Here is a 12,264-nt window from a genome sequence, read left to right on the forward strand (position 1 = left end):
CATTCTTTTTAAATCTGCTCCACAAGAAATGTTTGAATTTGTGGAATCTGTTCTATGTTTGTTTTGAAATTAAAAAAAAAAAAAAAAAGTGTTGGAGGGAGGTTGAATTGATTCAGTCGTGGGACTCGGGCAAGGCGCAATTCCAAACTTGCCCTGTTCAGGAGCAGTGACACTGATTGAAACATTGCTGGCTGGCACACAACTACACAGTCAAGGTTCAAATCTCAGCTGCATACCCTAAGCCAGCATTTTTGTCAGGAAGCCACCATTCATTAGTAAGTACCTTCATCATACAAGCCACACAGAAATAATTAAGTGTAATAGAAGTTTCATCCTCTAAATATAGATAAAATTGACCCTTAAACGCAGCTAGTCACAGAGTAGCTAAAAAAAAAAGGATTTGCATAGTATTGGTAATTCACATCCTCTGCTTTTAAATAAAGAAACTGAAAGAAACTGTGCTAACTAGCACAACTGGGGTCAATAACAAAGCTGGGCTGTAAACAGTTATCCTGATGTTAGTGATATTGTTTACCTTTAAAGTGTCTGATAGGCCCCGAAACTGATGACATGATACAGGGAAATGTCTTAAGGTCATCTGCGTACTGTTCCTGTCACCTGATTGCTGTGGAGGGCTGATTTTAGCATAGTGAGGAAGCACTTTGTAGTCTTATTTTTATAGCCCTCTGAGAGGTAAATTTTGAAAATGTTAATACTGGGATCACAGCAAAGGAATCAAAAGTATGCTCCTTAAAAAATGTAAATGCTTTTGTCTTTTCTGAAGGCCTGCATAGCTTTATCTTTTGAGCAGAAGCATGCTGTAAAGTATTAAATTATTCTTGGGCTGAATGGCAGCCAGTGCAGATGCAAAGTGGTAGCCTAAGCTTGCTATAAAATTTAAAATCCATTTAGGCTGTTCATCAGCTTGGAACAGATTTAGGAAAGCATATGAATACACACGTCCACTGTTGCCTGCAGCTTTGATGGATTCAGTGAGCGTTTGCCCATAGAAAAGCAGTCCAGGTTTTTCAGTCACTGGGCTTAGCTGTCCTGTAGTCTATCAGCTGACCAGGGCTAGCTGAAAGGTCTGCTGCTCAGGTACATCAGTCTGGGGGGAAGGAGGAATAGGGAAAGAGAAGTTGCTTAAACAAAATAAATCCTGATTCTGTTGAGCTGCTAGGGATAGGATAAGACAGGAAGGAAAAAATGCCTGACATGAAGGGTAAGGTATACTCTTTTCCCCACTCAGAAGAGAAGTAAGCTTGTGCTGGGGCACAGTGCAGTAATGTTGGTAGGGATGTAATAGTCTCCTTCTGCTGTGATGCCCCTCCTGGCGCCAGATTCTTACTTCATATAAGTGTGAAGGGAATCCTGTGAAGGAGAAACCTGGAAGAGTTTTCTTTCCCCAGTCTATTCAAGGTATTTTGAGGAAGCTTTTATAGTTGATGGGCTGTTTTTTTTTTCTCCCTGCAGAGTCTGTGTAGTTGTTACTGTTTTCAGTCAACTTTAATCCTGTGCTATAGGCAGGCTGAATTATGCCTGGGGAGATTTTGAAAGGATAAATAGCCTGCTTTGTGTTTCCTACGGCTCTGATATCTCTAGGAAAAATTCCTGCCAGAATTCACCTTTAGAGTTCTTGGGGAAATGTGAGGAGAAGCTGACTACACCATTACTCCTAGTTTCTAGATGTAATTTTAGCTCATGTAGACCAGATGTTACTGATGTTTGATCCTGACATGCTGGTATTTAGAAAAGGCTTTCAAAAACAACATGCCATCTAGGGCTGCCCACCCTCCACAATGCCTAGCCTGCATGCAGGTAGCCTGTTCTGGCCACCTCAAATGCCAGGTTGGTTGCACAAGTAGCTGTCACTGTCACATTGCACTGCTGCATGGGTGTGCTGGTTCAGCTGGAGGCCTCCTTTGTCTCATGTGCAGCAAAGCTGCAACATCTGTTCCACAAATACGTGCCGGAGACTACAGCTGCAGTGCACTTCTGCAGGAGCCCTCAGCCAGTGAGTAAAGGGAATGCAGTGCTTGCTGAAAATGTACAAACACAAATGCGTCGCATCCTTGTGAAGTCGGATGGCTCCAGCAAAGCAATTATTTCTGCAGTGACTCCGATGTAATGATGGATGCATCTCTTGGGTTTGACTGAGACTTCCCTGCCTGCCCTCAGCCCAGGCTCGGGATCTGTCAGGCAAAGCTGAATTTTGCCACTTTGGTTGAGATGAGGCTGGGGCAAAGGAGCAAGCAGAGAATGGTACAGAAGTAGCCCACAGAGAGAGAGGATTGGGAGTGTGTGGTGGAGGAACAGTTAGACTGGTTGCTCCTGTTGTTTCCCTCTTAACATGGGGAAAAAAGCAGAAGAAACGTAGCTGATAGGTAACGCAGAGGTGAGAGCTGGGTGTTTGAGCAATGGCTGTATTGCAGAGCCTAGATCATAGCTAGCTGCAGTCTTTCTTGGCGTGTGGTACAGTTGTGTAATGTACAAAATGGCATCCCCTTCTTGAAGAACAACAGATTCCCTGGGTCTCTTCGTAGATGTCGTTCAAGTACCTGAAGAGTAGCCAGGTTAGCTATGGAGTGTATTGCAGTGGCACTTAGGGCCTCTTTTCACAAGGTCCCCATCACTGTATGGACTGTACCTAGATCCTGCCAGGGAACAGATATAGGGTGGTGGTTTCTGGTTTCCATGGTCGAAGTTAAGGAGGCAGCAGAGCCTGGGGCTTTTACTGCCTTTGGAGATGCACAGTGCAAGATAAGTGTCTGCCATGTCCACATCTAGTAGCAGCCTTGCCTTTTTAATACATGTTTAAATGGGGTCTGCACAAGAGAGATAAAATAGCTCTTCGGTAATGAGTTCCTCTAAAATACAGCACACGATGACCATCCCTCTGATTCTGTCTTTCTTCTGTTTATACCACATTGATCACTGTGATGCGTTAATGCCAGCAGAGATGAATCTGATTCAAACACAAGTCCCTGTGGCCCACTGCAGCACTGTGATGTCCGGCTGAAAAAACACCGTGCCGAGGCTGTGTGGGGTGGGGAGTAATGTGGTGGGGCTAGGCCTCTGTTGTACCTGGGGCACAGACAACTCCAATGCAGTGGTGATGTCTCTCCTTAGCCAGCAGCTACCATGATTATCTGTGTCTCCTTAAGCCCCCGGAGGACCTGGTGGTCACTGGATTTGGCTCAGTGGAGATAACTATCACTGTCCTCCCATTTTATTATTTATTTTTTTTTACAGGGAAGAGAGGCAGACAGAAACAGCTGCAATGGTCTGGTGGCACTTGACACATCTTGTAGCATCAGTCTTTTTGGCAGCAGGTGCAAGCTACCTTTTGAAGCTTTTTATTCCTTTTTTTTTTTTTTTTTTTTTCTAACTCAGCAGGAGAGTAGTTTTGAAATGGGTTCATCACAGTGTAAAATAAAGGCAAACCTATAATCAAAACGCCAGGTTGAGATTAGGGTTGTGGAGTGTTGGGCTGCTTGCTCTATTGTTACATTTGTATTTTCCTGAAGCTTCTTGTGCTGCAGTTCTCATGAGCGGAAGATTTAAGATTGTGCTGCTTTTCTTGAACTCTTTGTCTGCCTTAACATCAGCTGTATACCAAAGGAGAGGTATGATCCATTTTAAAATGTGTGTAGTGCTTGTTATGTTAATTGCCGGGTCCTTAGCTAAGCCTTCTAGATGATTTTGTAGGACAAATATTAGGGGCACAATGTTATTCCTATTCATGTGGCACCAAGAAATAAGGTTTGCAGGTATGGGGGAAACCCTTTCTTTGCTTCCTTCAGACTTTCCCTCAGTGGAGAAAAATACGCTGGACTGAAGTTGTTTTTTAACTTTCTATCATTAATAAGTAATGTAATTACGTTGTTAAAATGTGTCAGGCCCTGCTCTTTAAAACGAGGTATAACTACTAGTACAAAAGCACAGCCCAGAGTGAGACGACAACAACTATACCCAGAAGTGACATCTCAGGGAAGCAGGTTGTTTGCGAATGTACCCAAGCCCTTGACATGTTCACTGTGGCTGACTTCAAAGATGACAATTTTTCTGAGGCAAGGTGGGGTGTGGTTTTTTTTTTTTGGTGTGCTGCATGGGGTCACAAGTAGGTAATCAGAAAAGACCGAGTTACTTTACCAAGAAATCACAGTTTGCAGGATAGGGTGAGAATGAGGACAACCAGCTATGGCTGCACACACACATGCATATTTATACATATATATATCTTATACATGTAAGATATAAATATTTATATAAGGTATGTAAGATGTATGTATATCTTCTTGATGGCAGCACTATAGAGAGCTGTAGTCTTCCAGGGATTTCTGCCTTCAGAATTATAGTGGTTATCCAAATACCAGTGCAGAGGGCCGCACTGTGACCTCACTGAATTGCATTAGATGGGAATGTCAATATACACAATTAACTATCTATTGACCTTTATTTCTGAGCTATTTTAGGCCACCAGTCTGGCTGTACAGGATAACTCTCTAGCACATATCTCCTAGGGCTTGTCATTGAAGCTGATATTCACCCAGAGTGAAGGGCATGAAAGTCCACAGTGATTCAGCAAGTGATTCTGGGGTTAGACGGGTGAAATTCAAGCTTAGGATACTTGTCAGAGAATGAGCATGGCAGAAACTCCCTATCATAAGGAGTGTTTTAAAACCTATTGCTGCTGTCCACGTCATAAGTAGCTAGTTTACCCAAAGGTGCTACCACTTGGGAGGATGCTTCTGATGCATAAAGGATGATGGTAAAGGCTTTGATTGCTTATTTTCTCAACCTTTTTAGAGCTAAGCCTTGCATGGGAGAGCTGTCAGTGCTACAAGCTAGCTGGATCCACCTCTCTGCTGCATTCTGCCATAACATCACCTCTTCTTTGTCCTGTTCTGGTCCAGGGCTGCTGGTATTTCTTCCTTTATTCTTTGCTGTGGCTTCCTTACTTCTTGGGCAGCAACTTGCATTTTTTTTGTGTTCTTCTCACTGTTAGAGACTCATTGCTGTAACTAACTAATGTTCCTCTGGCAAGCGAAGCCAGAGAAGTGACTGACGTTAAACAAGCTCAGCAAAATAAGTGGTTAGTTTGGCCTTACCTCAGTATCCTAATCTGATCTGCAGTGCAGCTGTGTAAATAGTTTCACGAGTGAAAAGTATGGGAGGAAAGGAGGGTGGGAGGTACGAGAGACTGGAGGTACACTGAACCACGGCTGTTAGCGGTAGCCACAATTACATCAGCTTCAGCTGAGGGTGGGATATAACTTCCTCCAGTACCTTGTTGTTCCAATTTGTGGTGCCTTTCCATGAGTGTTATCTTATGTTCATTTTTTGGCTGCATTTGCATTTTGTCTGAAGATGGAGTAAAAGACCTCCTGTATAAGAGAAGCAGGAAGATAAGAGCAAAAGGAAAGTTGTTTCACATGTGTGTTTGTGTATGGGTGGTTTTTTGGTATGTTTGTTGGTGTTTTGGTGTGGATTTGTGGTTTTAGTTTTTTGTTTGTTTGCAAGCTATTGTGAACAGTGCTGGCATCTAGCCACAGAATAACAATCCTGAAATGTAAACAAAATTTCATAATTTCTTGCTTGTCCCAGCCTTTTGATTTCCCAAGCAGTGTGACTTTGACATTCTATCATGGTGACAGGCATTTGGATCAAGAAACAGGTAACATGGGTTTGGAAGGGAAATTTTGGATTACTCAATCTAATCATCTGCTATTAGACTGGCACATTGTATACACATCTGTCTTTTTTAATGCTTCATTTCTAAAATGAAGAAGTAAAGAGAGTGGATTCTTTACAAGCAGGTTACCTTTTGTGATAGATTCATAACAAAAAAAAAGACACAGATTTATTAATTGATTTGTCACTGCAGTTCCAGCAATATATGACTCTGTTTCCATGGCAGAATGCGATGTGCTGTTTTACTGGTTCAATATTTTGTTTTTAAAAGATTGCTAAATATGTCTTTTTAAATAATTCATTACTTAAGTCATATTAATTTTCATTTGCGTAATTACCGCACCAGATTATAGTGTGTCAGCTCTTTCGCTAACTTGTATGTCGTAAAAAAAAAATAAATAAATAAAAAATTACTGCACTCTTTTTAAGAAATAGGAGTTGAGTATTTGTAGAATAGATTAAAGACTAAACAGAAAAAATCCAAGTAATAGCTGAATTCATTTCCCTGTATGATCAACATCCTGTATCATTAGCATGTGCAAGCGGTGTAAAATATAAGAACCATACTTTCCAGGATAAAGCCCAAACTGAACTTTACATGTTTAATTTGTTTTGTCACAGTCAAGACATTGTTCAGTTTGCCTTCTAGAACGAGGTTATCCTCCTCTTTTTTTTTTTTTTTTTTTTTTTTTTTTTTAATTATTTTTCTCTATGCGTACCTATCTTGGTAGGATGGGAAACAAGTTCAGGTGTCTCGCTGCAGACCACGAGGTGTGTGTTTGAGCCTTGCCCTTGATTCTTGCAGGCCCAGCTGTAAATGGATACATGTTTTTTCAGGCCTGGTGTACCTGAGACATCCTGCTGCAATGCAAGGCACATTGCCCTCTTCACTGCTGGGCTAAAGAAACAAAACCTTAACAGATGAGTCACGTAACACGGAAGATGACGGTTGTGTTTGTATTTATAAAGTAGCATAAGTCTCCCTGCATACCCACCTTCTCAGACAAAGAAAGAAGAAAATATTGTGTGACAAACATTGTGTATTGTAAAAGCCCACAGTGGTCCTGTTTAAATATACCATGGGGTTCTTCAATTAGTTAAATACAGAATTGAAGAGACCTGAGAGAGGTGATAATGTATGCTTGTGTACCAAGAACAGATGCAATGCAGTGGTGTGGTGTGGTGTAAACAGTTTTGTTGTGCTGAATGCATTCCTCTATTGTGGTTTTCAGGCTTTGCTTGGGCAGGTCAAGAGAGCTATAAAGCGTTATTTGAACTGGGATGTGAGAGCACAGATTTGCAGCAGCGGGTAAGCTGCACGGCATATCCAACAGCTGTGGAACATGGGAAAAACTGCTTCAGAGATTCTCTGCCCATTAAGGGGGTTGTCAACATCAGTCTCATTCTCACCAAAACCTTTGGGAAGTGTCCTGAATTTTCAGATAGTGACCCACAGCGTATAGCAGCAAAAAAACCCTGTAATAATAGGCCATCAAGTTCCAACTCTGAAACAGGATGCTGCTTACTCTGAATTCTTTGCTTATTCTATTTCACACTGTGATCTTGTCAGGTCCCCTGAGTGTGGCTGCTGCCACACCTTTTCTGCAAGTAGGTGGAAGACCCTGTCAGAGTAGGAGCAGGGATGAAAGGCCTCATGAAGTACAAAGAGTACTTCAGGGAATGGTCTGTTTTGGCAGACGGTGCTCGTGTACATATGCTAGTACTGAAAATATGTCCCCATATAGTGCCTGAGTTGTTGAATTACTGATGGTGATGTCTTGTGGGGAGAAAAAAAAAACAAAAAACAAGCCACTAATCTCTTGTATTCATTGTGAGTGGAAGGATTAGCTATTATGTGGTAGCTCAATTACGACTAGTCTATATACACACCTCCGTCTAATTATGCTAATTACTGTAGCATTGCTCATTTCCTGAGCTATTGTTCTGTGCAGTGTCTGACAGCTGGCAGGTTCTGCTCCAGAGATGGCTGAATTTGACCTTGGGGAGAAATGTTTCTGTTCTGATTTCTGTTTTCCCAAGGATGAGGCTTTGTGACCTCCCTTCTTAGCACTTGACAATGAAGCCTCACTTTCTTGCAGCTCGCCCTTGAATGTGATGTAGAGTGATATCTGGCTCTATATGCTGTGTTTAACCCTGAAGGCGACTGCTGTGCTTACCAAACTCTTCAGTTTCTGACTGTTTTTTTCTCTTTGATTTATTTCACTGCAGGCTGGAAGTCCAACCTCTATCTCTGCTCCTCATAGTTTCTCTCGGACTTCTGTTACACCATCCAATCAGGACATCTGCAGGTAAAGTGTGATGTTTGCGTGGCTACAGCAAGGCTCGTGCAAGATTCAAGTTGAGAAAAAACAAAAACAAAACTGAAAAAGCATGTGTATGGGGAAGTAAGCAACACGGGGTTCTGATCTGAAGCATCCCATTTGTTTGACTCAACTGCTTTCTAACACTGCTTCATTGAATCCCACTGACTGTTTGGCCCGCTACGTATGACATTCCCACACTAGCTGTAATTCTCATTTCTTCACTTTTAATTACATGTTCTCTTATGTAATTGTGTTTTACTTTCTGTGCTTTTATTCCACTGTTCTGCATGCAGTTCCAGTGCAGTGTTTTCTGAATGTTGTCATCACAGTCCAGTGCAGTCTGCTGTTGTCTTGAAAAATCCTCACTGCCAGAGCTCTCTGACACAAGGGGTCACTGTGACAGTAATCTGTCAGGACACGTTACATGCAGCAAAGAGAAACTCCCGTGGGCAGGATCGGGGCCAGGCACTCAGGTCTGCTAAGAATGTAAAGCCCACCCGCACCATGAAATTCTCCAAGTCCCTCAATGACGTGGACCAGAAGGCACAGAGCACCAGTGAGTGCTTTGACTATGTGGAGCGAACATGCTCAGAAGGCAAATTGACCCCGACTCAAGAGCAGTATTTGAGGATTAACAAATTTCATCTTAAAGAGAGGAAATCGTTGAATCTCAGGCCTCTTTCTTTTAGCAATTCTAAGCACTCCTACATCCCTTCCCTTTCCAACTATTCGAGTGCATCGGGAGGAGCAGAGAACCGCAGCGCTGTACACATCCCCTTGCTGGAGGACAAAGTGGACCATGACACCTCAAGAAGCAAAAAACTGTTGCGTTACCTTTTTTCCTTCTCCCACAACTCTAGCACCAGCAGCCTGCATAAGTTCCATGAACTGGAGAGCTATTCCAGTCACTTTCAAGCTGAAAAGTCCTCCAGCATGCTGGTGGAAAGCACGGACTTCTGCTCTGATGATATGGGAGATGATGACGTCTTTGAGGACAGCACCTCAGTGAAACTGAAAACAAAAGAGCAGCGGGCGCCGCTCTGTTCAGTTGAGAAGGACAGTGACCTTGACTGCCCTTCCCCTCTCTCAGAAAAATTCCCCCCTGTCTCCCCTGTGTCTACATCGGGGGATACCTGCAGGTTGGTTTATTGGAGAACCGCCGACCTTCGAGCCCTCCCGTGTGCGGTGGTGACCATTCTGCTTTCCCTGCCTTTGTGCTGTTTGTCTCTTCCTTCACCCTGTCACCTTGCTTTAATTTGTGCAATTTGAAGCATGCAACCTTCTCTCTGCTTCCTTTAACCCCTCTGATGCACTTAACAAGTCTACTAAACAAAAGAATTTCCTTGGGAGTCAAATAAATTGTCTTCAATTTGTTTCAGGTTCAGGGTTCTGAGGCTGTATTTTTCTCTCATCAGTGCCCAAACTGGGAATATCATGAGAGAATCAGCTACGCATACTAAAAGCCAAGCTGAAAATTCATTGGCTTTTAATGAGCAATGTGTTTTCCTGACAGCCATTGCTGGTTTGTGTCAGAGGATGGGAAATGAGGAGGAAAAGAGGCTGCTTGAACATTGGTTCTGAGATCGGGTCCATATAGCTTAAGATTGTTTTCTTGACTTTTTACCTCCCAGTTTGTATCCCAACATGCTGTTTTATTCATAAAGAGCTTTCTGGATGCCTTCGTTGAAAGGGAGACCTAAGCACTGGGTGCTAGTGATGAGCCCATGTGATGTCTGTAGTATAGGGTCCAAAAAGGATGGGGTGTTCTTGTTCTAGCTACAGAGTATTAATCATATATGCAGGTGGTAAGAACATGCTACTCTGGACTGTCTTCGTGGTGAATTGTCTGCAGGTCTGCCCCATCTCAGCTCCAAAGAATGTCTGAGGAGCAGGAGACACCAAGTACAGGAGTAACTGTCACATCCTTCTACCTAGCATTTTACTGTCCTAATCTTTCTCCTCCCTGACACCACTTTCTGAAGCTGGCTGTGTTACTACCTGCCAGTTTTTGGTGCCTCCCCCCCCCACACACACTACACCACGTTACCAGCAATATGTAGTTCCTTACTGGCTTGTCATCAACAAGATGCTCTTGTAATCTGCCTACTCCTTCAGTCCCACTTGCTAGCTATCAGCAAGGTCGTGAGAGGCAAGATGCTACACATCAGTAAGAGATTTCAGTAATAGACAGGGATGGCAGCATGCCAGGATGTACTTCACATATGCTTAGTAACTTATTTTCATTCCCTGAGCTCCTTACCATCCCCCTTTCAATTCATGACCACTTCCGCATGGTTAGAAGGAGTTAGTGGTGTCTGATGCAGCCCAAGTGCTGTGTATAAATTAAAGCTGGAAATCAAATGCCATCACCTGGCAGTAGCACTGTATCAGGTGTCCCTTCTGTCTGCATGGTTAGGCAGTAAGGGAAATTGGGAATTTTGCAGAGCTGTTCCTTCCTTAGCAGCTCTTGCACGGTAGGAATTGAAGAGCAAAGCCATTAGTCCTTTTAGAGTAGGTGTATTTGAGGAAAATCGATGCTATAGCTTTGCAGCGTGGTTCTGTTTCTTAGCAATTGGCACCAGAAATAATCATTTCCCTTGTGCAAAACCCAGGCTAAATTAACTCTTCATGATACTGGGTTGGGCTTTTTCACAATTCATTTGGGATTTTTGTTTCATCTTCTGTGTTAGATCATAATCCATGAGTAGATAGCAGTGCCTCTGCATATTTTGTCTTGGGAAGTGCTGTCTGATCTGTTTAAATACTATTTTCAGTTAAGTGCTATTGTTCTGGTAGATGAAAGGTTGTCGTTTTGTACACTTTTTTTTTTTTCTTTAGGATACCAAATTTCTGTCAGGCTGTGTGTGTCCGCCTCATCTATTAGTTAGCAGTGTCTGCACTCAATTATTTTGCGTGTATGTGTGTGCTTGTGCAGCAAGGGAGTTCTCTAGTTGTAGCTCCTTTATGAAAGATGTTCCTTTGATATGTATGTCTTAGGATCCTCAACGGACAGCCGTGTGTGATCACAGATATTACATGCCTCTTTCACATCCTTTCTGCTTCCTCTTCTAATGAGCAGCTTTGCTTCTGATTCAGGATATGTCACTGTGAAGGAGATGACGAGAGCCCTTTGATTACCCCCTGTCACTGCACGGGAAGTCTTCATTTTGTGCACCAAGCCTGCCTGCAGCAATGGATCAAGAGCTCAGATACGCGATGCTGTGAACTGTGCAAGTACGAGTTCATCATGGAGACAAAACTGAAGCCTTTGCGAAAGGTAGGCTTTGTTACACATGCATCCATGCTGAAAGAAGGCTGTCCTTGCCCACAGTCTCACAGAACCAACGTATTTATCATATTTCTATGGCTCCGTAGCAAATCTGGTCAGTTTTGTATAGGTGCAGAATTTAAATTGCTTAACACTCAGCCTCGCAAATTCAACATCGATGGAATCCAGCTCTGAGAGGCAGCATTTTTCTGCTTTAACCTTTGTCGTGATATTTCTGCTTTGAGAATTTAAGGTGGGAATACTGTTCAACTGCCCAACCTGAAACTGAAAATGAGTTCCAGCCCTTTCTCTTGTTGCATTGCCCCACATCTAACAGGAAAAAAATAATTGAGATTTATTGTAGCCCAGCAGCTCTCTCTGTGTAAATGTAAGTACATACATGCTTGCTCATGCGTATGTGCATGCAGCAACCTGTTTTTTCACGTCACATTTGCATTTCTGAGCTAATGCACAAAGGCATTTGCTTTGCAGTTATCCATATTGTTGTTTTTTTATTTCTTGAAAGACTGAGCTTTGTATTACTTTGTATGTACTGAGGTCTACATGGCTTTTAAATTCTTTTGAAAATATGAAGATCTCAGTTTAAACTTCTTTTAAATCATACATTCCGAATATAATTCGGTTGAAATTTGTAGCATTTTTTATCAAGAACCTGTTTTAGTGTAAGTAGAAGAAGGTTCACCGATAAATGTTTTATCTTTTCTTTGTGTGTGACTAAGTTTTAGTACTTCATGTTGCTAGAACCTCTGTTTTTGTTTTATAAAATAGGAATACCTTTAATAAATCTGGTGATTTAAAGTATACGTACTTAAACACTATTTGTATTGTAAGTCCAGTTTTGTGCTTGAATTCTTTTGTTCATGTCCTCCAAGCTTTCAAATTCAGTTAATCCTCACCATTGTGATTTTGAGGTGGAAGTCACTGGTATTCTTAGCACAGACAAATCTTGCCACATCT

At 42.3% G+C, this 12,264-nt stretch overlaps 1 protein-coding gene across 2 annotated transcripts in view; it reads left to right on the forward strand.

Annotated features, from left to right (window-relative positions):
- MARCHF8 (membrane associated ring-CH-type finger 8) overlaps positions 1–12,264 on the forward strand; it is a 94,486-nt gene that overhangs the window by 71,987 nt on the left and 10,235 nt on the right. Inside the window, exons 4-6 of one of the 2 annotated variants that reach the window (XM_082765455.1) lie at positions 7,924–8,003; positions 8,312–9,157; positions 11,115–11,295. In XM_082765455.1, the coding sequence (XP_082621581.1) occupies positions 7,924–8,003; positions 8,312–9,157; positions 11,115–11,295 (1,107 nt within the window). The remainder of the gene's footprint in view (positions 1–7,923; positions 8,004–8,311; positions 9,158–11,114; positions 11,296–12,264) is intronic. The other variant, XM_082765454.1, reaches the window with a different exon arrangement.

The sequence above is a fragment of the Aythya marila genome (assembly GCF_965140915.1).
Source record: "Aythya marila genome assembly, chromosome: 7".
Classification (NCBI taxonomy): Eukaryota; Metazoa; Chordata; class Aves; order Anseriformes; family Anatidae; genus Aythya; species Aythya marila.